This window comes from Neoarius graeffei, chromosome 11, assembly GCF_027579695.1.
Source record: "Neoarius graeffei isolate fNeoGra1 chromosome 11, fNeoGra1.pri, whole genome shotgun sequence".
Lineage (NCBI taxonomy): Eukaryota > Metazoa > Chordata > Actinopteri > Siluriformes > Ariidae > Neoarius > Neoarius graeffei.
In genome coordinates this window covers 2655275-2681359 of record NC_083579.1, presented here as the reverse complement: position 1 = coordinate 2681359, position 26085 = coordinate 2655275, and the positions used below count along the sequence as shown (strand labels likewise).

Genomic DNA, 26085 nt, shown 5'->3' with positions numbered 1-26085 from the left:
ATGATTAGAGGGGGAGAGGGATGATTAGAGGGGTAGAGGGATGATTAGAGGGGTAGAGGGATGATTAGAGGGGGAGAGGGATGATTAGAGGGGGAGAGGGATGATTTGAGGGGTAGAGGGATGATTTGGGGGTAGAGGGATGATTAGAGGGGGAGAGGGATGATTAGAGGGGTAGAGGGATGATTAGAGGGGGAGAGGGATGATTAGAGGGGTAGAGGGATGATTAGAGGGGTAGAGGGATGATTAGAGGGGGAGAGGGATGATTAGAGGGGGAGAGGGATGATTAGAGGGGGAGAGGGATGATTAGAAGGGTACAGGGGTGATTAGAGAGGTAGAGGGATGATTAGAAGGGTACAGGGGTGATTTGAGGTGTAGAGGCATGATTAGAGGAGTAGAGGGATGATTTGAGGGGTAGAGGGATGATTAGATGGCGAGAGGGATGATTTGAGGAGTAGAGGGATGATTAGGGGATAGAGGGATGATTTGAGGGGTAGAGGGATGATTAGATGGCGAGAGGGATGATTTGAGGGGTAGAGGGATGATTTGAGGGGTAGAGGGATGATTAGATGGCGAGAGGGATGATTTGAGGAGTAGAGGGGTGATTAGGGGATAGAGGGATGATTAGAGGGGTAGAGGGATGATTTGAGGGGTAGAGGGATGATTTGAGGGGTAGAGGGATGATTTGAGGGCGAGAGGGATGATTTGAGGAGTAGAGGGATGATTTGAGGGGTAGAGGGATGATTTGAGGGGTAGAGGGATGATTTGAGGGGTAGAGGGATGATTAGATGGCGAGAGGGATGATTTGAGGGGTAGAGGGATGATTTGAGGGGTAGAGGGATGATTAGATGGCGAGAGGGATGATTTGAGGAGTAGAGGGGTGATTAGGGGATAGAGGGATGATTAGAGGGGTAGAGGGATGATTTGAGGGGTAGAGGGATGATTTGAGGGGTAGAGGGATGATTTGAGGGCGAGAGGGATGATTTGAGGAGTAGAGGGATGATTTGAGGGGTAGAGGGATGATTTGAGGGGTAGAGGGATGATTTGAGGAGTAGAGGGATGATTTGAGGGGTAGAGGGATGATTTGAGGGCGAGAGGGATGATTAGGGGATAGAGGGATGATTAGAGGGGTAGAGGGATGATTTGAGGGGTAGAGGGATGATTAGGGGATAGAGGGATGATTAGAGGGGTAGAGGGATGATTAGAGGGGGAGAGGGATGATTTGAGGAGTAGAGGGATGATTTGAGGAGTAGAGGGGTGATTAGGGGATAGAGGGATGATTTGAGGGGTAGAGGGATGATTTGAGGAGTAGAGGGATGATTTGAGGGGTAGAGGGATGATTTGAGGGCGAGAGGGATGATTAGGGGATAGAGGGATGATTAGAGGGGTAGAGGGATGATTTGAGGGGTAGAGGGATGATTAGGGGATAGAGGGATGATTAGAGGGGTAGAGGGATGATTAGAGGGGGAGAGGGATGATTTGAGGAGTAGAGGGATGATTAGAGGGGGAGAGGGATGATTTGAGGAGTAGAGGGATGATTTGAGGAGTAGAGGGATGATTAGAGGGGTAGAGGGATGATTAGAGGGGTAGAGGGATGATTAGAGGGGGAGAGGGATGATTAGAGGGGGAGAGGGATGATTAGAGGGGTAGAGGGATGATTAGAGGGGTAGAGGGATGATTAGAGGGGGAGAGGGACGATTAGAGGGGGAGAGGGATGATTAGAGGGGGAGAGGGATGATTAGAGGGGGAGAGGGATGATTAGAGGGGGAGAGGGATGATTAGAGGGGTAGAGGGATGATTAGAGGGGTAGAGGGATGATTAGAGGGGGAGAGGGATGATTAGAGGGGGAGAGGGATGATTTGAGGGGTAGAGGGATGATTTGGGGGTAGAGGGATGATTAGAGGGGGAGAGGGATGATTAGAGGGGTAGAGGGATGATTAGAGGGGGAGAGGGATGATTAGAGGGGTAGAGGGATGATTAGAGGGGTAGAGGGATGATTAGAGGGGGAGAGGGATGATTAGAGGGGGAGAGGGATGATTAGAGGGGGAGAGGGATGATTAGAGGGGGAGAGGGATGATTTGAGGGGTAGAGGGATGATTTGAGGGGTAGAGGGATGATTAGAGGGGGAGAGGGATGATTAGAGGGGGAGAGGGATGATTAGAGGGGGAGAGGGATGAATTGGGGTAGAGGGATGATTTGAGGGCGAGAGGGATGATTTGAGGGCGAGAGGGATGATTAGAGGGGTAGAGGGATGATTAGAGGGGTAGAGGGATGATTAGAGGGGGAGAGGGATGATTAGAGGGGGAGAGGGATGAATTAGGGGTAGAGGGATGATTTGAGGGCGAGAGGGATGATTTGAGGAGTAGAGGGATGATTTGAGGGGTAGAGGGATGATTTGAGGAGTAGAGGGATGATTTGAGGGGTAGAGGGATGATTTGAGGGGTAGAGGGATGATTAGGGGATAGAGGGATGATTAGAGGGGTAGAGGGATGATTAGGGGATAGAGGGATGATTAGAGGGGTAGAGGGGTGATTAGAGGGGGAGAGGGATGATTTGAGGGGTAGAGGGATGATTAGAGGGGGAGAGGGATGATTAGAGGGGGAGAGGGATGATTAGAGGGGTAGAGGGATGATTAGGGGATAGAGGGATGATTAGAGGGGTAGAGGGGTGATTAGAGGGGGAGAGGGATGATTTGAGGGGTAGAGGGATGATTAGAGGGGGAGAGGGATGATTAGAGGGGGAGAGGGATGATTAGAGGGGGAGAGGGATGATTAGAGGAGGAGAGGGATGATTAGAGGGGGAGAGAGATGATTAGAGGAGGAGAGGGATGATTAGAGGGGGAGAGGGATGATTAGAGGGGGAGAGGGATGATTAGAGGGGGAGAGAGATGATTAGAGGGGTATAGGGATGATTAGAGGGGGAGAGGGACGATTAGAGGGGGAGAGGGATGATTTGAGGAGTAGAGGGATGATTTGAGGAGGAGAGGGATGATTAGAGGGGGAGAGGGATGATTAGAGGGGTAGAGGGATGATTAGAGGGGTAGAGGGATGATTAGAGGGGGAGAGGGATGATTAGAGGGGGAGAGGGATGATTAGAGGGGTAGAGGGATGATTAGAGGGGTAGAGGGATGATTAGAGGGGGAGAGGGACGATTAGAGGGGGAGAGGGATGATTAGAGGGGGAGAGGGATGATTAGAGGGGGAGAGGGATGATTAGAGGGGGAGAGGGATGATTAGAGGGGTAGAGGGATGATTAGAGGGGTAGAGGGATGATTAGAGGGGTAGAGGGATGATTAGAGGGGGAGAGGGATGATTAGAGGGGGAGAGGGATGATTTGAGGGGTAGAGGGATGATTTGGGGGTAGAGGGATGATTAGAGGGGGAGAGGGATGATTAGAGGGGTAGAGGGATGATTAGAGGGGGAGAGGGATGATTAGAGGGGTAGAGGGATGATTAGAGGGGTAGAGGGATGATTAGAGGGGGAGAGGGATGATTAGAGGGGGAGAGGGATGATTAGAGGGGGAGAGGGATGATTTGAGGGGTAGAGGGATGATTTGAGGGGTAGAGGGATGATTAGAGGGGGAGAGGGATGATTAGAGGGGGAGAGGGATGATTAGAGGGGGAGAGGGATGAATTGGGGTAGAGGGATGATTTGAGGGCGAGAGGGATGATTTGAGGGCGAGAGGGATGATTAGAGGGGTAGAGGGATGATTAGAGGGGTAGAGGGATGATTAGAGGGGGAGAGGGATGATTAGAGGGGGAGAGGGATGATTAGAGGGGGAGAGGGATGAATTAGGGGTAGAGGGATGATTTGAGGGCGAGAGGGATGATTTGAGGAGTAGAGGGATGATTTGAGGGGTAGAGGGATGATTTGAGGAGTAGAGGGATGATTTGAGGGGTAGAGGGATGATTTGAGGGGTAGAGGGATGATTAGGGGATAGAGGGATGATTAGAGGGGTAGAGGGATGATTAGGGGATAGAGGGATGATTAGAGGGGTAGAGGGGTGATTAGAGGGGGAGAGGGATGATTTGAGGGGTAGAGGGATGATTAGAGGGGGAGAGGGATGATTAGAGGGGGAGAGGGATGATTAGAGGGGTAGAGGGATGATTAGGGGATAGAGGGATGATTAGAGGGGTAGAGGGGTGATTAGAGGGGGAGAGGGATGATTTGAGGGGTAGAGGGATGATTAGAGGGGGAGAGGGATGATTAGAGGGGGAGAGGGATGATTAGAGGGGGAGAGGGATGATTAGAGGAGGAGAGGGATGATTAGAGGGGGAGAGAGATGATTAGAGGAGGAGAGGGATGATTAGAGGGGGAGAGGGATGATTAGAGGGGGAGAGGGATGATTAGAGGGGGAGAGAGATGATTAGAGGGGTATAGGGATGATTAGAGGGGGAGAGGGACGATTAGAGGGGGAGAGGGATGATTAGAGGGGTAGAGGGATGATTAGAGGGGTAGAGGGATGATTAGAGGGGGAGAGGGATGATTAGAGGGGGAGAGGGATGATTAGAGGGGGAGAGGGATGATTAGAGGGGGAGAGGGATGATTAGAGGAGGAGAGGGATGATTAGAGGGGTAGAGGGATGATTAGAGGGGGAGAGGGATGATTAGAGGGGGAGAGGGATGATTAGAGGGGGAGAGGGATGATTAGAGGGGTAGAGGGATGATTAGAGGGGGAGAGGGATGAATAAGGGGTAGAGGGATGATTTGAGGGGTAGAGGGATGATTAGAGGGGGAGAGGGATGATTAGAGGGGGAGAGGGATGAATAAGGGGGAGAGGGATGATTTGAGGGCGAGAGGGATGATTTGAGGAGTAGAGGGATGATTAGAGGGGTAGAGGGATGATTTGAGGGGTAGAGGGATGATTTGAGGGGTAGAGGGATGATTAGGGGATAGAGGGATGATTTGAGGGGTAGAGGGATGATTAGAGGGGGAGAGGGATGATTAGGGGATAGAGGGATGATTTGAGGGGTAGAGGGATGATTTGAGGGGTAGAGGGATGATTAGAGGGGTAGAGGGATGATTAGAGGGGGAGAGGGATGAATAAGGGGTAGAGGGATGATTAGAGGGGGAGAGGGATGATTAGAGGGGGAGAGGGATGATTAGAGGGGGAGAGGGATGATTTGAGGGGTAGAGGGATGATTTGAGGGGTAGAGGGATGATTAGAGGGGGAGAGGGATGATTTGAGGGGTAGAGGGATGATTAGAGGGGGAGAGGGATGATTAGGGGATAGAGGGATGATTTGAGGGGTAGAGGGATGATTTGAGGGGTAGAGGGATGATTTGAGGGGTAGAGGGATGATTTGAGGGGTAGAGGGATGATTAGGGGATAGAGGGATGATTTGAGGGGTAGAGGGATGATTAGAGGGGGAGAGGGATGATTAGGGGATAGAGGGATGATTTGAGGGGTAGAGGGATGATTTGAGGGGTAGAGGGATGATTAGAGGGGTAGAGGGATGATTAGAGGGGGAGAGGGATGAATAAGGGGTAGAGGGATGATTAGAGGGGGAGAGGGATGATTAGAGGGGGAGAGGGATGATTAGAGGGGGAGAGAGATGATTTGAGGGGTAGAGGGATGATTAGAGGGGGAGAGGGATGATTAGGGGATAGAGGGATGATTTGAGGGGTAGAGGGATGATTTGAGGGGTAGAGGGATGATTTGAGGGGTAGAGGGATGATTAGAGGGGGAGAGGGATGATTAGAGGGGGAGAGGGATGATTAGAGGGGGAGAGGGATGAATTGGGGTAGAGGGATGATTTGAGGGCGAGAGGGATGATTTGAGGGCGAGAGGGATGATTAGAGGGGTAGAGGGATGATTAGAGGGGTAGAGGGATGATTAGAGGGGGAGAGGGATGATTAGAGGGGGAGAGGGATGATTAGAGGGGGAGAGGGATGAATTAGGGGTAGAGGGATGATTTGAGGGGTAGAGGGATGATTTGAGGGCGAGAGGGATGATTTGAGGAGTAGAGGGATGATTTGAGGGGTAGAGGGATGATTTGAGGGGTAGAGGGATGATTAGGGGATAGAGGGATGATTAGAGGGGTAGAGGGGTGATTAGAGGGGGAGAGGGATGATTTGAGGGGTAGAGGGATGATTAGAGGGGGAGAGGGATGATTAGAGGGGGAGAGGGATGATTAGAGGAGGAGAGGGATGATTAGAGGGGGAGAGAGATGATTAGAGGAGGAGAGGGATGATTAGAGGGGGAGAGGGATGATTTGAGGGGTAGAGGGATGATTAGAGGGGTAGAGGGATGATTAGAGGGGGAGAGGGATGATTAGAGGGGGAGAGGGATGATTAGAGGGGGAGAGGGATGAATTAGGGGTAGAGGGATGATTTGAGGGGTAGAGGGATGATTTGAGGGCGAGAGGGATGATTTGAGGAGTAGAGGGATGATTTGAGGGGTAGAGGGATGATTTGAGGGGTAGAGGGATGATTAGGGGATAGAGGGATGATTAGAGGGGTAGAGGGGTGATTAGAGGGGGAGAGGGATGATTTGAGGGGTAGAGGGATGATTAGAGGGGGAGAGGGATGATTAGAGGGGGAGAGGGATGATTAGAGGAGGAGAGGGATGATTAGAGGGGGAGAGGGATGATTAGAGGGGGAGAGGGATGATTAGAGGGGGAGAGGGATGATTAGAGGAGGAGAGGGATGATTAGAGGGGGAGAGGGATGATTAGAGGGGGAGAGGGATGATTAGAGGGGGAGAGGGATGATTAGAGGGGGAGAGAGATGAATAAGGGGGAGAGGGATGATTAGAGGGGGAGAGGGGTGATTAGAGGGGGAGAGAGATGATTAGAGGGGTATAGGGATGATTAGAGGGGGAGAGGGATGATTAGAGGGGTATAGGGATGATTAGAGGGGGAGAGGGATGATTAGAGGGGGAGAGGGATGATTAGAGGGGGAGAGGGATGATTAGAGGAGGAGAGGGATGATTAGAGGGGGAGAGGGATGATTAGAGGGGGAGAGGGATGATTAGAGGGGGAGAGGGATGATTAGAGGGGGAGAGAGATGAATAAGGGGGAGAGGGATGATTAGAGGGGTAGAGGGATGATTAGAGGGGTAGAGGGATGATTAGAGGGGGAGAGGGATGATTAGAGGGGGAGAGGGATGATTAGAGGGGGAGAGGGATGATTAGAGGGGGAGAGAGATGAATAAGGGGGAGAGGGATGATTAGAGGGGTAGAGGGATGATTAGAGGGGGAGAGGGATGATTAGAGGGGGAGAGGGATGATTAGAGGGGGAGAGGGATGATTACAGGGACAGAGAGATGAATAAGGGGGAGAGGGATGACTGGCTTTCGGGAAGATCGATTGATGATGGATTTACATTTCACACTTTCATAATAAACATCATTAGAAATCATTAATGCAGGAGTGATATATAAAGGATTATTATGAGGTGGTGTGAAGATTTCAGTTTATCTTTGAGTGGTGAATGTATATATCACGAGTGAGCGAAGTGAAAATATTTTTAACACGAGAAGATAAACTTCATATCTTCGTGACACTGTCTAATTTTCTTTATATTATGTGCACACATCCACAAAAAAACCCACAAGTTTTTGAAAAGAATTTTAATTTTGTACCGGTTTGCAGTTTTGACAACACACATCAAGTCAGCAGGAAAATATTGGGAGTGATGTCATTGGAGTGAAATATCAGGATATATGTAACTGAGATCCACAATGTATATTGGATGAAAAATATGAGTTTTTGAACATGAGGAGATAAACTTCATATCTTCAAGCCAGCATGTAATTTTCTTTTAATTATATAGACACATCCACAAATAAAAAGTCCCCAAATTTATCAAAACAATTCATCGATTTCCTCATATTGGAAAATACAGCTCTGGAAAAAAAATTAAGAGATGACTTCAATATTTTCGGAAATCAGCATCTCTATGTATGATAGCCATTTTATTCCAGTGTCTGTGCTGGAATTCCAACACAAGCACACCTCATTTTACCTAACGAGGTGATCACCTGAACCAAATCTTAGTTAATGAGGAAAAGCATAAAAACCACTGCTGTAGTCATCACTATTCTCTTGCAATAGGACCAGTTTGGACGGCAATAATAGCGCGAGTAGTACATTAAATTTAACTGGAATACAAAAATATCTATTCATCATGCCAAAAGAGTTAAAAAGAAAGAGTGAGAAAAAGAAGGGTTCAATTCTGGCTTTACTGGCAGAGGGATACAGTGAGCATCAGGTTGTGTCCATCCTCAATGTTTAAAAAATACGGCAGTTCATAAGAACATGGTCAAGCAGCAGACACTGGGGACAACACAGTTACAGACTGGCAGAGGGTGAAAACGACTCTCCACTGACCAGGTTGATAGTCAACTCCTTCTAATGTCACTCAACAAATGCAAGATGACATCAAGTGACCTACAAAAAGAATGGCAAATGGCAGCTGGGGTTAAGTGCACAGCAAGGAGGGTTCAAAACTGCCTCCTCTGGGCAGGACTGAAGTAATGCAAAGCTAGAAAAAAAAGCACTTCATCAATGAGAATCAAAGAGGAGCCAGGCTGAGGTTTGATAAAGACCAGAAGGATTGGACCGTAGAGGACTGGAGTAAGGTCATCTTCTCTGATGAGTCCAATTTTCAGCTTTTCCCATCACCTGGTTGTCTAATGGTTAGACGGAGGCCTGGAGAAGCCTACAAGCCACAGTGTCTCACACCCATTGTGAAAGTTGGTGGAGGATCAGTGATGATCTGGTGGTGCTTCAGCAAGGCTGGAATGGGGCAGATTTTTGTTTGTGAAGGACACATGAATCAAGCCATGTAGAAGGTTATCTAGGAAGAAAACTTGCTTCCTTCTGCTCTGACAGTGTCCCCTAACTCTGAGGATTGGGGTTTCCAGCAGGACAATGCTCCATGCCACACAGCCTGGTCAATCAAGGTGTGGATGGAGGACCACAAGCTCAAGACCTTGTCATGGCCAGCCCAATCTCCAGACCTGAACCCCAGTGAAAACCTCTGGAATGTGCTCAAGAGGAAGATGGATGATCACAAGCCACCAAACAAAGCTGAGCTGATTGAATTTTTGCGCCAGGAGGGGCATAAAGTCACCCAAGAGCAATGTGAAAGACTGCTGGAGAGCATGGCAAGACGCAGGAAAGCTGTGATTAAATGTCAGGGTTATTCCACCAAATACTGACTTCTGAACTCATCCTAAGTTCAAAGATTAGTATTGTGGTGTTTAAAATTGAACATGACCTTGATTTCTATGTATTATTCAAGGTCTGAAAACACGTCATCAGTTGTTATTTTTGTAATGAAATTCTCTAAGTGACAATATTTCATGTGGAATTTGGGGAAAATGTTGTCAGTAGTTTATGGAATAAAACAAAAATGTTCATGTTCCTCAAACACATAGCTATAAATAGTAAAACCAGAGAAACTGATAATTTTGCAGTGGTCTCTTAATTTTTTCCAGAGCTGTATGTTCCTCAATGTCATGGATGTAGTTTGCCTGAAAAATACGAGTGGCGTATTTCCCAGTAAAACACTCATGTCTATAACATATATATATAAATGTATGTATGTATATAAAATCTGTGCTGTTATTCTAACTGTGTGTGTGTGTGTGTGTGTGTGTGTGTGTGTGTGTGTGTGTGTGTGTGAGACAGTAAACTGTCTGGATGTACACGTGGTTAAAGATCCGAATCGAGTGGCTCTGATCTGGGAGAAAGATGAACCAGGGATGGAGGAGCGAATCACATACAGGTCAGAAACACTTACATTAATATTAATAATCGTATCATTTATTATCACTCATCTGACTGATGCGTTTATCTATATGTGAGAAAACTCACACGTGCTGTTCATCCTGAGTTTAATGATAAATATTGACCTTATCCACATTTCCCAGAAAGGCTGCAGTGGGATTGAGGAGTGTGAAACATTGAGGTGTAGGGTAGGGTACGGTAGTGTGGCGTAGTGTACAGTATAGTAGGGTCGGGCAGGGTAGGGTCGGGCAGGGCAGGGCAGGGTAGGGTCGGGCAGGGTAGGGTCAGGCAGGGCAGGGTAGGGTAGGGTTGGGCAGGGTAGGGTCAGGCAGGGTAGGGTCGGGCAGGGCAGGGTAGGGTAGGGTAGGATCGGGCAGGGTAGGGTCGGGCAGGGCAGGGCAGGGTAGGGTAGGGCAGGGTCGGGCAGGGTAGGGTTGGGCAGGGTAGGGTCGGGCAAGGCAGGGTAGGGTAGGGTCGGGCAAGGCAGGGTAGGGTAGGGTTGGGCAGGGTAGGGTCGGGCAAGGCAGGGTAGGGTAGGGTCGGGCAGGGTAGGGTAGGGTTGGGCAGGATAGGGTCGGGCAAGGCAGGGTAGGGTAGCGTCGGGCAGGGTAGGGTCGGGCAAGGCAGGGTACGGTAGCGTCGGGCAGGGTAGGGTCGGGCAGGGCAGGGTAGGGTAGGGTAGGGTCAGGCAGGGCAAGGTTGTGGTGTAACCTGTTCCTCTCTGCTGGAAGTCGTGTTGAGGTGTGAAGGAGTTTAAACCCTTTTGTGAAGGTGTGAATGATTGACCAGATCTTTGTTATCACGTCAGAAGCATGAACGTTTCTGAAATCATTAAACTGAAAAGCTCTCTCATGCTGATTTCACAGCTTTAAGTACATCAGAGAATTTGCTTACAGCTCCTTTTGTTTAAAGGATAATAAATGCTGTAAACGGTTAGTTCAGCCACGAGTCAAAGGTTATTCACACAGACAAAACATCTATGACATTTCAGGTTAACAGCCTGCAAAAACCTTCAGTGTAGAAACTCAAATTTTCAGCACAAAAAATCACAAGTAATCTGGAAGTAAAGCTTTTCTCATTTATTTATTTATTTAAATACTGGTGGAGCTAACAGTGAACCATAAATGATACGGGAGGACTTTACATTAGTATGTCACGACTCTCTGAGTAATACTGTTTGAGAGCGCCAGTCCGAACCCGACTGCAAACATGGCTGCTCAGAACTACAACACCCACGAACCACAGCACCCTCTAGCACCTGTTTATTAAATACACCCGTCACTCGTTTCCTGGTTCATCAGCCCCTGCTGCTGTATATAAACACCTCTCCCACTCTCACTCGATGCCAAGTATCGTTCAGTGTTCATTCCTGTCATACCGAGCATTTATTCTACTGCCTGCTTTCTTGTGTTCTCGACCCTCACTCTCGTATTTTTCTCGTTATTCTCTAGCCCTCTCCACATTGCCCCATCTACCGATCGATTGACCCTCGCCTGTCCCACGACCTTGATTCTAGTCCCATGACCTTAATTCTAGTCTCACATTTTGGCTTTGTTTCCAGTTTGCTTTCCCTGCTCTCCCCTGCACATACATCCGTAAGTGCCTGCACCCTGACAGAGACTACGTTCAGACTGCACCCTGAAACGACCCATATCCGATTTTTTTGCCCATATGCGACCTGTATCCGATTTGTTATTGACAATCTGAACAACACAGATCCGATTTTTTCACATGCGACCCAGGCCGCTTGGATATGTGGTCCTAAATCCGATTCATATCCGTTATTTTCACATGCGACTGCAGTCTGACCGGACAGGTCGCATTCATGCGACCTACACGTCATCAACAAGAGACAAACGTCACTATTCTGCATTGGCTAATCCCGCCTCTTTGGTGGAAAACAACAATGACATAATGCGCTACATGAACAGGCGCACACACAGTCTCTCTCGCACTCCGTCATATGCGCAATGCAGACATTAATGTTTCGCGTGCACGCTCTTGCTCACTTGCTCTAGATTCCGGGAGATATTCTCCAATTTGCGGGCATCAGGAAGCCGCTATCAATATGCGGGAGACTCCCGGAACTTCCGGGAGACTTGGGATGTCTGCACTAGACAGTGTTTATGTAGAGAGCATGCGCACTTCAATCAATCAATCAATCAATCAATCAATCAATCAATCAATCAATCAATCAATCAATCAATCAATCAATCAATCAATCAATCAATCAATCTTTCAACGGAGGTTGCTGCCACGGCCCCACTCACTCACACACACCCTCTCTCTCACACAGAGACACTCTCTCTCACACAGAGACACTCTCATTCACACACACACACACACACACACACACACACACACACACACACACACACACACACCCTCTCTCTCACGCAGAGACACTCTCATTCACACACACACACACACACACACACAACCTCTCACACAGAGACACTCTCACTCACTCACTCACTCACTCACTCACTCACTCACTCACTCACTCACTCACTCACACCCTCTCTCTCACGCAGAGACACTCTCTCTCTCTCTCTCTCTCACGCAGAGACACTCTCTCTCTCTCTCATGCAGAGACACTCTCTCTCTCACGCAGAGACACTCTCTCTCTCTCTCTCTCTCTCTCTCTCTCACGCAGAGACACTCTCTCTCATGCAGAGACACTCTCTCTCTCACGCAGAGACACTCTCTCTCTCTCTCTCTCTCACGCAGAGACACTCTCTCTCATGCAGAGACACTCTCTCTCTCTCTCTCACGCAGAGACACTCTCTCTCTCTCTCTCACGCAGAGACACTCTCTCTCTCTCTCACGCAGAGACACTCTCTCACGCAGAGACACTCTCTCACGCAGAGACACTCTCTCTCACGCAGAGACACTCTCTCTCTCTCTCTCTCTCTCTCTCTCTCTCTCTCACGCAGAGACACTGTCTCTCTCTCTCACGCAGAGACACTCTCTCTCTCACGCAGAGACACTCTCTCTCTCACGCAGAGACACTCTCTCTCACGCAGAGACACTCTCTCTCTCACGCAGAGACACTCTCTCTCTCACGCAGAGACACTCTCTCTCTCTCTCTCATGCAGAGACACTCTCTCTCTCACGCAGAGACACTCTCTCTCTCACGCAGAGACACTCTCTCTTTCACGCAGAGACACTCTCTCTCTCTCACGCAGAGACACTCTCTCACGCAGAGACACTCTCTCTCTCTCACGCAGAGACACTCTCTCTCTCACGCAGAGACACTCTCTCACGCAGAGACACTCTCATTCACACACACACACACACACACACACACACACACACACACACACACACAACCTCTCACGCAGAGACACTCTCACTCACTCACACACACAGCACACGATGTGCTTATTACGTGTCAATTTGCGCATGCGGGACACTTTTGGGTCATTTTCCGTTCATATTGGAGATCGCATACAAGTCTCATATAATTGGTAATGTGAACAGTCTAACAAAAAAATCGGATTTCACAACAAATTGGATATGGGTCGTTTCAGGTTGCAGTCTGAACGTAGTGAGACTCGTGTTAATATATTTCATTATAAAGCCATATTTTAGGAATGTAACAATTCAGCAAATTCCCAATTCAGTTCAATTCATGATATTGAATTCATGATTTGATTTTCTCCAATATTTAAAAAAAAAAAAGAAGTAAATTTTACTCCCAAAAGGGGGAAGATTTATTTTCCTATTCTTTATCAACGAAAATTTTCTTTTTGTTAAATAAATTTAAAAACCCTTTTGATCAATAATAATAATAATAATTTACCTACAACTTTTATGAGTATTTGTTCTGCCTCCATTTGCTTCTCTTTTCTTTATCCTTCAGCAGCCGGTAAAAAGAGAGAGAGCTCTGATTTCTTATTAAATCTATTTGTACATACTCACTCAACAGCTCTTTCACATTTTACATCTGTTTTTGTGTGCATTAGAGCTGTGTTACTTCCACCTACAGTGAAGTCACATGTATTCTTGCTATTTACAGTATTGCGCCCTCTGCTGTCTAAACAATGCAATTACAGCTTGTAAAACCTAAGCTATTACACAGCCTGATAATCATCATGTTTCATTTTTTTTATTTCATCGATTCGAATCGTCATAAATTTGTATTGCAGTTTATCATCACACGATATATTGTTACACACCTAGTATATTTACACTGTAAGAATTTCAGCCTGGTTTGTAACATATAACATGATGAGTTCACTGGCGTTCCATTTAGTGCCACTGTAACTAAAGACCACAAAGTACAGTGTGTGAGTGAGAAATTTACAATTTAAGTCTCAGAGTCTGAGCGCTGCTGCTATGAGGCTAATCTAAAATCTACCAACAGGACAACGGCACATAAGATAGTGGCTCAGTGTGTGTGTGTGTGTTTATGTGAGGCTGTTTTCTACACAAGCTGATTTCCAGGTCTATCATTAGAGGATCTTTATTGTATAATCTGACAGGGAGTGTTGTGGAAGTCTGAATCACCAAAGTAGCCAAAAATACACTTACATGAAAGAAGTAACCTTAAAGCGCCTTTAGGCGACTCATTTTAGATTTTTCGGATCACGGATTCGCCGACGGCAGTTAAATACTACCGCTAGAAAAATAAAAAGTCTGTGCGTATTTTTATTTTATTTTAACCGCCGAAACATACAAAAAGACGTAAAAAAAAATAGTCACATTTTTCTTGTCACAGCATTGTATCCCTGGTACTAGGTCATATTTCTTTAAGTAAAAAGTATTAGAATCGCAAATACAAACAACAGTCCGTGTTGTATATATCTACTTCAGCCGAGTCTGAAAACGAAACTATTTACGACATTGAGTATTCACTTGAATGTTTTTATGGTATTTACGACCGCTTTACGACAGTGTCAACCTCGTGCTGACCATGGCTGACGCTGACAGCATGGATTCTGAGCTATCGCATCAACTGTACGTAAGCATAAAGTGTGGTAAAGAAAAGTCTTTTCACTGTCTCACTAACCAAAACGTGGGCGATTTCGTCTCTCAAGCGTTGAAAGTAAACAATGAAAAGATCAAAACGATCTTTGGTTCTCAGAAAGAAAGTGGTGATGTAACGAGCGCGATGCCGAATATGCCTGCCATAACGTTAGTTCGCGATTTTGGCTGCAAGTATCTGACTGTGGGATTAGAAGAGGACGGTGCCGCAGAGAGTCCTATCGAATCAAGTAGCACGAACGGATCAGCCTTCGATGTGCTCATGAGAGCTCAACGGTCATATGACCACATACCTTCAGAGAAGGAAGTACTGGAATGCTAGTCCGTGTTATAAACTTACAGTATACACAAGAACACTGTGTGTGTGTGTAAAGTGTGTCTCTTGAATTTAAATTATTTCATCTCATCTCATTATCTGTAGCCGCTTTATCCTGTTCTACAGGGTCGCAGGCGAGCTGGAGCCTATCCCAGCTGACTACGGGTGAAAGGCGGGGTTCACCCTGGACAAGTCGCCAGGTCATCACAGGGCTGACACATAGACACAGACAACCATTCACACTCACATTCACACCTACGCTCAATTTAGAGTCACCAGTTAACCTAACCTGCATGTCTTTGGACTGTGGGGGAAACCGGAGCACCCGGAGGAAACCCACGTGGACACGGGGAGAACATGCAAACTCCGCACAGAAAGGCCCTCGCCGGGCACGGGGCTCGAACCCGGACCTTCTTGCTGTGAGGCGACAGCGCTAACCACTACACCACCGTGCTGCCCTTAAATTATTTTATCATCTTAATCCGATATTGAAATTTTGCCATGCAAAAAAAAAAAAAAATGGCCAAGGACACTTTTATTTTTATTTTTATTTCGACCGACATCATCAAAAATATGTTGAAAAAATCCGTGAACCTAAAGATAAAAAATGGGTGGCCTTATTGTGTAGAAATAATGCAAGCACTGAGTGTCTTCCGGAATAGCACTAAAAATCCTCCAGGAGACGGCAATGACTTTCAGGACTCAAAACGGAACGGTGGAAAGAAATCATTGTAAAAGGACTTTTCTTTGTTTGAACACAGACTTCTGATTGGCTGCCCAATTCAGGATCCTCATTGGCTAAAGCACACACCAGCTAAGTTTGAAAATACACAGTCTCACTCATAACTGTCACCAACTGACATCCACCAGCTTTGAGTTAGATAATAGGAGTCTGTGTTTAGTAGTTAAGGGCTTCCACAATGATAACAATCAGTGGTAAAGGAAAAATATTCATGGTTACACACAACGTCCTCTAAACATTTGAACTTGTAAATTTGTTCCTAGGCTCAGCTTAATGAAGCCTTGTGTCAGTAAAACCCTGACGCAGAATATCATAAACTCAGGCTAAGTGATACAACATAATTTCTCAGAGATCTTTGGAAAATTACGTTACAGGCATTTAGCGGATGCTTTTATCCAGCTCAGCGTACAACAACTTCGACAGTTTTTATCTAATCTGCATGCCTTTGAAGTGGGAGGAAACCCCTGCAGATATGAGGAGAACATGCAAACTCCACACAGAAAGGCCTCCATACGCTGTGAGGCTCGAACCCGGAACCTTCTTGCTGTGAGGTGACAGTGCTAACCACCGCACCACCATGGTTAGCTCTGCTAAAAATGATTTGTAGCAGGCTAATGCACCTTTGTGTATCAGGCCCCTAAAATATTGGAATGCGAAAGTACTAATTTTCTAAACTGTCGAAGAAAAATAAATTCCACAGTCTGACCTGTTGCCCTGTAACACAGAGCGCCTGATCAGAGATAATCGTGGCCACAGAAATCTTAACACATTTTGAAGTATTATACAGTGTTGGGCACGCTACTTTCAAAAAGTAATTAGTTATAGTTACTAGTTACTTTTCCCAAAAAGTAACTGAGTTAGTAACGGAGTTACTTTGTCATAAAAGTAACTAATTACCAGGGAAAGTAATTATTCCGTTACATTTTGTGTTCCCCCCCCAAAAGAAATCAAATTCAATTAGTGTAATCATAATAAAAGTGAATGTTAAATGTGTTTAATGACTGAAATGGACACTTAACAGAACCAATTAATAACGTTATCTACACTATATTAATATTTTTGTGGGATAATGTGAGAAGACATCTATCAAATTTAATATATTTTTGTAGTTATTAAAATTATGTTACTAATTACTGGCCACTGACGAGGACAAACGCTTTGTTCCTCGACATAATGTGCATTGCACGCAGACATTTTTGCCTTTTATTTCAAGTAATGAAAAGTAATGGCTGTATTTCCAGTGTGAAAGCGCAGTGCTGGGCTGACCGCTCGCCATCGCTGTGTCTTCTGATTGAAAGTGTGCGCAGTAGGCGGAGCCTACCTACGTATGCTGTCCAAATCTACTCTGATTGGCTTACTGTGCCGTTGTCTCGCGTCTCCCCGCCCCACACTAAAGCAGAGTAAAGAAAGGCTGAACGAGCAGCGTGCCAGATGAGAACAGCTTTAATAAAGTAACGCATAGTATTTTATTGTAAGTAACGGGAACGGCGTTATAACGATGTAAAAAGTAATTAGTTAGATTACTCGTTACTAAAAAAAGTAACGCCGTTAGTAACGCCGTTTATTTCTAACGCCGTTATTCCCATCACTGGTATTATAGTATATTAAACAGTAATCTCGATGTATAAAATAATCCTTCAGGAGACACACACAGTCTGTTGGAGAATTCGCAACACAGTTTACAACATTGTACAGGATCTCGTACAGCGTGACAAGGAATCGTCTTAAATAATCAAACCAGATTAAAGTAGCTGAGTGAATGGGATTTATGGTGTATCTGGAGATTTTGAGATTTTCAGGATGTTTTGTTACACAGAGCTCTGTGGGATTTCCTGCTTGGGAAACTTTGTAAAATCCAGTTTAGAGAAATCACTCTTATGGCTGGCTGGATGGCGAAATGTTGCTCAAGAAGAAACCAGTTCATTTTTGCATAAGGGGAGGATATGTGTGTGTGTGTGTGTGTGTGTGTGTGTGTGTGTGTGTACTTTAGTATTTTGTGATTTTTACTTCTGCGTAGACTATGCTGTAGATATTTATACATGGATGTAAGGTGTGTGTCTCCTCTAGGAGGCGCTGTCACATGAAACACACCAGAATTGACTGTTTTTACACATAGAAGAAGAACAAAGAAAGCAACATGAGCTCCGTGTTTCAATGTCAGAATAATAAACAGAAAATAACACGAACAGAATGTTGCTTTGAAAAAAATGTACTGGGGTAAAAGACACCTCACGTGATTAATTATAAACCAAGCGAATTCTCACTGAAAGCGTTTCTCAAGTGTGTTAACTCATGTGTATTCAACAGGATGAGCTACTCGGAGCACTTCAGTGGAACTGGTATTTAACCCACCGTTCTATCAATCACTGATTAACAGATGCTTTATTAATGTGTGTGTTTATTGGGAGTCTGTTACAGAACATTACCTTACAGGCATTTAGCAGATGCTCTTATCCAGAGCGGCGTACAACAAGTGCAAAAGTGCTGTTAGAACAAAAAGACAGAAAAGTGTGAGCTCCTGCAGTATCAAACTTGCCATTATAATGAACTACAGTTGCTACAGAGCCTCGCTCTTTATATATTTATATTAGCACAATATCCTGATTTATGGTTTCCATGAAGAAGAAGGAGCAGCCGGAAATGCAATGCAACCAAGTGGCCCAATCAGACTTGTTGTGGTCTGCATCGCTACAACGTGCTATCACATTTCTAGGGAGGAGCACATCAGACTACAGTGTAGGGTGCAGCGTAGGTTAAAGTGTAGGATACAGTGTAGGTCACGGTGTAGGGTACGGTGTAGGTGACAGCGTAGGTTACAGTGTAGGGAAGGGTGTAGGGTAGGGCATAGGATATGGCATAGTGTTACACAGTGTAGGGTATGGTGAAGGTTACAGTGTAGAGTAGGGCATAGGGTATGGCGTAGGTTACACTGTGGGGTAGGGCACAGGGTACGGCATAGGTTACAGTGTGGGGTAGGGCATAGGTTACAGTATAGAGTGCGGTGTAGGGTACGGCGTAGGTTACAGTATGGGGTAGGGCATAGGCTACAGTGTAGGGTAGGGTCTAGCGTACAGTGAAGGTTACAGTGTAGGGTAGGGCATAGGGTTCGGCATAGGTTACAGTGTAGGTGAGGGCATAGGGTACAGTTTAGGTTACAGTGTAGGGTACGGTGTAGGTTACAGTGTAGGGTAGAGCATAGAATATGGTGTAGGTTACAGTGTAGGATAGAGTGTAGAATACGGTGTAGGTTACAGTGTAGGGTAGGGTACAGCATAGGTTACAGTGTAGGGTAGAGCGTAGAATACGGTGTAGGTTACAGTGTAGGGTAGAGCGTAGAATACGGTGTAGGTTACAGTGTAGGGTAGAGCGTAGAATACGGTGTAGGTTACAGTGTAGGGTAGAGCGTAGAATACGGTGTAGGGTACAGTGTAGGGTAGAGCGTAGAATACGGTGTAGGTTACAGTGTAGGGTAGAGCGTAGAATACGGTGTAGGTTACAGTGTAGGGTAGAGCGTAGAATACGGTGTAGGTTACAGTGTAGGGTAGAGCGTAGAATACGGTGTAGGTTACAGTGTAGGGTAGAGCGTAGAATACGGTGTAGGTTACAGTGTAGGGTAGAGCGTAGAATACGGTGTAGGTTACAGTGTAGGGTAGAGCGTAGAATACGGTGTAGGTTACAGTGTAGGGTAGAGCGTAGAATACGGTGTAGGTTACAGTGTAGGGTAGAGCGTAGAATACGGTGTAGGTTACAGTGTAGGGTAGAGCGTAGAATACGGTGTAGGGTACAGTGTAGGGTAGAGCGTAGAATACGGTGTAGGGTACAGTGTAGGGTAGAGCGTAGAATACGGTGTAGGTTACAGTGTAGGGTAGAGCGTAGAATACGGTGTAGGTTACAGTGTAGGGTAGAGCGTAGAATACGGTGTAGGTTACAGTGTAGGGTAGAGCGTAGAATACGGTGTAGGTTACAGTGTAGGGTAGAGCGTAGAATACGGTGTAGGTTACAGTGTAGGGTAGAGCGTAGAATATGGTGTAGGTTACAGTGTAGGATAGAGTGTAGAATACGGTGTAGGTTACAGTGTAGGGTAGGGTACAGCATAGGTTACAGTGTAGGGTAGAGCGTAAGGTACGGTGTAGGTTACAGTGTGGGGTAGAGCGTGGCGTACGGCGTAGGTTACAGTGTAGGGTAGGGCATAGGGTACGGCGTAGGTTACAGTGTAGGGTAGCGCGTAGGGTACAGTTTAGGTTAGGGTGTAGGGTACGGCGTAGGTTACAGTGTAGGGTAGAGCGTAGGGTATAGTTTAGGTTAGGGTGTAGGGTACGGCATAGGTTACAGTGTAGGGTAGCGCGTAGGGTATAGTTTAGGTTAGGGTGTAGGGTACGGCATAGGTTACAGTGTAGGGTAGCACGTAGGGTATAGTTTAGGTTAGGGTGTAGGGTACGGCGTAGGTTACAGTGTAGGGTAGAGCGTAGGGTACAGTTTAGGTTAGGGTGTAGGGTACGGCGTAGGTTACAGTGTAGGGTAGAGCGTAGGGTACAGTTTAGGTTAGGGTGTAGGGTACGGCGTAGGTTACAGTGTAGGGTAGAGCGTAGGGTACAGCTTAGGTTAGGGTGTAGGGTACGGCGTAGGTTACAGTGTAGGGTAGGGTGTAGATTCAAAGCAGAAATATAAATTGTTCTTTACTGAGCCATGCTAGCTGTTAGCTGTGGTGTATCAGAAAGAAGTAAACACACAGAGTTGATAGGGTGATCATGTTCTATTGTGAACATTCAGTAAAATTTTATTTATAAAGCATTTTTTAACAACTGACATGACCACAAAGCAGATTTACAGAAATCCGGATGTAGTGGTGACCAGTGGTGAGGAGAAAGGAGATTCCCCAAGACGACATGATGCTTTTTAATTTTTTCTTGTTCGTTAATGAAGTTCGTGTGTAAACGTTCTCCTGACGGTGGTGAAGTGAATATTACATCTGATGAAGTGACTTTAATACACGGTGTTTTTTGGACGCATTTCTATAGACACTGTGACACTGACATTTCACAGTATCAGACAGTGTTTATCCTCTAAACTCTGTGTGTGTGTGTGTGTGTGTGTGTGTGTGTGTGTGTGTGTGTGTGTGTGTGTGTGTGTGTGTTGGAGCTGAATTCATCAGAAAGGTGGAGTGTGTAGGTGATAATTACACACAAAGAGTTAAAATAATATATACTGTTTTATTTCAAGTGATTATAATGAGGTGTACTGACAGAACGACACACACACACACACACACACACACACACACACACACACACACACACAATTTGGAGAATAAACAGTCTGATACTAAATTAAGAAACACAGCTACTTTTTTCCATACACAGAGGCACCATACACTTCCATATCAGAACTAAGCAACACACACACACACACACACACACACACACACACACACACACACACACACACCCCAGAGAGAGTAAAGGCATGTGTTTCATTTCAGCACAGCTGATCGTGATTTAAAGTGTAACACAGAGTGAACCATAAACAATCCGCTAATCACTCCTTACTGCAATCACGTAAACCTTTTACATAAATACGGTCACGTTATTTTTACCTGTTTTTCCCGACAAACTGGTTTAGAGATTATTGTTTATATGAAGGATCAAATGTCCTCACTCATCCTCTTCTCTGCTGTGTACGGTAGAATAAATTATAAATTATTAATAACTTCTCACACACACACACACACACACACACACAGGTTTATTACAGTTCACATATAAAAGAGTACTGAGTTTAATAATCAGTAAGCTGCTTGTACAGTTTGTGTGTGTGTGTGTGTGTGTGTGTGTGTGTCCGTCCACATGGTAAAGTTTGAAATAACTTGAGCAGTTCAAAAGGACGGTTTCCAACTTATACAACGGCTCATATCATTCCAACATTTGGAGGTCATCAGGAACGCCAGGATACACAGGACCTTTGGTGTGGAATATTTACTGTACATGGGTGCAAGTTTTCTGGCATGTGCCGGAAGCTCCGTTTTTTTCGGTTCTGAAAAAGTAATTTTTCCAAATCGTGTAAATCCGTTGAGATTTTCGGGGGGTAGGGGTGGCCCTCTTACTGTCTCACTCTCAGCGTATTACCGGGTTACCGCGGTACAGTCTCTGCACGAGACAAATCTTTTCATCGCGTCTTCGCCACAAACCTCATTCAATTTATATGCCGCTCACCGGCGAGCGGTCCTGACTAGCCCATTGTTTCACGGTGTTATACATGTGATATGTTTCACGCACGTAGCACGTTGTTCGACCAAATCAACACCGCTATTCCAGTGTATATATTGTAAAAAAGGTATCACAGCAAAAGCGTATTAAAAATGGTTGTTTCAACATTTAAATTAGTAGTTGCTAGATGTTTTGAAATATCAAGCCTTGTACTTGAAATAGTTATTTCAGATGAATTGATGAAATGTATTAAACATTTGATGTGAATATGCAAATCATATAACTATTAATATTATAAATGATTGCACGAGAGACAACCATTTTAACTTGTAATTTAATTTTTTTTCGAGCCCTAAGGGGGGCTCACCTCCCTTTGTAAACCCCCCCACATGGCTGCGCCATGCACGTCTGACCTTGTCAGACTTTTCAGGTTTTTGAAAATTTTATACTTGCACCCATGTACAGTATTTATAACTCAGGGCTTTAGATCCAGCCGGGATTTTACTGCTTCATTATAACATGACTACAGCATTACTACAGCTCCACCACAACGTTACTACAACATTACTACAGCTCCACTACAACATTACTACATCTCCATTACAGCTCCACCACAACGTTACTACAACATTACTACAGCTCCACTACAACATTACTACATCTCCATTACAGCTCCACCACAATGTTACTACAACATTACTACAGCTCCACTACAACATTACTACATCTCCATTACAGCTCCACCACAACGTTACTACAACATTACTACAGCTCCACTACAACATTACTACATCTCCATTACAGCTCCACTACAACATTACTACATCTCCATTACAGCTCCACTACAACATTACTACATCTCCATTACAGCTCCACTACAACATTACTACAGCTCCATTACAGCTCCACCACAATGTTACTACATCTCCATTACAGCTCCACTACAACATTACTACATCTCCATTACAGCTCCACTACAACATTACTACATCTCCATTACAGCTCCACTACAACATTACTACAGCTCCATTACAGCTCCACTACAACATTACTACATCTCCATTACAGCTCCACTACAACATTACTACATCTCCATTACAGCTCCACTACAACATTACTACATCTCCATTACAGCTCCACTACAACATTACTACAGCTCCATTACAGCTCCACTACAACATTACTACATCTCCATTACAGCTCCACTACAACATTACTACATCTCCATTACAGCTCCACTACAACATTACTACAGCTCCACTACAACATTACTACATCTCCATTACAGCTCCACCACAATGTTACTACATCTCCATTACAGCTCCACTACAACATTACTACATCTCCATTACAGCTCCACTACAACATTACTACATCTCCATTACAGCTCCACCACAATGTTACTACATCTCCATTACAGCTCCACTACAACATTACTACATCTCCATTACAGCTCCACCACAATGTTACTACAACATTACTACAGCTCCACTACAACATTACTACATCTCCATTACAGCTCCACCACAACGTTACTACAACATTACTACAGCTCCACTACAACATTACTACATCTCCATTACAGCTCCACTACAACATTACTACATCTCCATTACAGCTCCACTACAACATTACTACATCTCCATTACAGCTCCACTACAACATTACTACAGCTCCATTACAGCTCCACTACAACATTACTACATCTCCATTACAGCTCCACTACAACATTACTACATCTCCATTACAGCTCCACTACAACATTACTACATCTCCATTACAGCTCCACTACAACATTACTACATCTCCATTACAGCTCCACTACAACATTACTACATCTCCATTACAGCTCCACTACAACATTACTACATCTCCATTACAGCTCCACTACAACATTACTACATCTCCATTACAGCTCCACTACAACATTACTACAGCTCCATTACAGCTCCACTACAACATTACTACATCTCCATTACAGCTCCACTACAACATTACTACATCTCCATTACAGCTCCACTACAACATTACTACAGCTCCACTACAACATTACTACATCTCCATTACAGCTCCACCACAATGTTACTACATCTCCATTACAGCTCCACTACAACATTACTACATCTCCATTACAGCTCCACTACAACATTACTACATCTCCATTACAGCTCCACCACAATGTTACTACATCTCCATTACAGCTCCACTACAACATTACTACATCTCCATTACAGCTCCACCACAATGTTACTACAGCTCCATTACAGCTCCACTACAACATTACTACATCTCCATTACAGCTCCACTACAATGTTACTACATCTCCATTACAGCTCCACTACAACATTACTACATCTCCATTACAGCTCCACTACAACATTACTACATCTCCATTACAGCTCCACCACAATGTTACTACAGCTCCATTACAGCTCCACTACAACATTACTACATCTCCATTACAGCTCCACCACAATGTTACTACATCTCCATTACAGCTCCACTACAACATTACTACATCTCCATTACAGCTCCACTACAACATTACTACATCTCCATTACAGCTCCACCACAATGTTACTACATCTCCATTACAGCTCCACTACAACATTACTACATCTCCATTACAGCTCCACCACAATGTTACTACATCTCCATTGCAGCTCCACTACAACATTACTACATCTCCATTACAGCTCCACCACAATGTTACTACATCTCCATTACAGCTCCACTACAACATTACTACATCTCCATTACAGCTCCACCACAATGTTACTACATCTCCATTACAGCTCCACTACAACATTACTACATCTCCATTACAGCTCCACTACAACATTACTACATCTCCATTACAGCTCCACTACAACATTACTACATCTCCATTACAGCTCCACCACAATGTTACTACATCTCCATTACAGCTCCACTACAATGTTACTACATCTCCATTACAACTCCACTACAACATTACTACATCTCCATTACAGCTCCACTACAACATTACTACATCTCCATTACAGCTCCACCACAATGTTACTACATCTCCATTACAGCTCCACTACAACATTACTACATCTCCATTACAGCTCCACTACAACATTACTACATCTCCATTACAGCTCCACCACAATGTTACTACAGCTCCATTACAGCTCCACTACAATGTTACTACATCTCCATTACAGCTCCACTACAACATTACTACATCTCCATTACAGCTCCACCACAATGTTACTACATCTCCATTACAGCTCCACTACAACATTACTACATCTCCATTACAGCTCCACTACAACATTACTACATCTCCATTACAGCTCCACCACAATGTTACTACAGCTCCATTACAGCTCCACTACAATGTTACTACATCTCCATTACAGCTCCACTACAACATTACTACATCTCCATTACAGCTCCACTACAACATTACTACATCTCCATTACAGCTCCACCACAATGTTACTACATCTCCATTACAGCTCCACTACAACATTACTACATCTCCATTACAGCTCCACTACAACATTACTACATCTCCATTACAGCTCCACCACAATGTTACTACAGCTCCATTACAGCTCCACTACAACATTACTACATCTCCATTACAGCTCCACCACAATGTTACTACAGCTCCATTACAGCTCCACTACAACATTACTACATCTCCATTACAGCTCCACTACAACATTACTACATCTCCATTACAGCTCCACTACAACATTACTACATCTCCATTACAGCTCCACTACAACATTACTACATCTCCATTACAGCTCCACTACAACATTACTACATCTCCATTACAGCTCCACCACAATGTTACTACAGCTCCATTAGAGCTCCACTACAACATTACTACATCTCCATTACAGCTCCACTACAACATTACTACATCTCCATTACAGCTCCACCACAATGTTACTACAGCTCCATTACAGCTCCACTACAACATTACTACATCTCCATTACAGCTCCACCACAATGTTACTACAGCTCCATTACAGCTCCACTACAACATTACTACATCTCCATTACAGCTCCACTACAACGTTACTACATCTCCATTACAGCTCCACTACAACGTTACTACAGCTC

The 26085-nt window shown here is 45.1% G+C and overlaps 1 protein-coding gene across 3 annotated transcripts in view; it reads left to right on the top strand.

The window, feature by feature from the left end:
• Positions 1-26085, top strand: part of acss1 (acyl-CoA synthetase short chain family member 1) — an 82704-nt gene that overhangs the window by 9214 nt on the left and 47405 nt on the right. For 2 of the 3 annotated variants that reach the window (XM_060933259.1, XM_060933260.1), the window contains exon 2: positions 9630-9726. In XM_060933259.1, the coding sequence (XP_060789242.1) occupies positions 9630-9726 (97 nt within the window). Of the gene's footprint in view, positions 1-9629; positions 9727-17964; positions 17993-18082; positions 18115-26085 lie in introns of those variants that run through there. The other variant, XM_060933262.1, reaches the window with a different exon arrangement.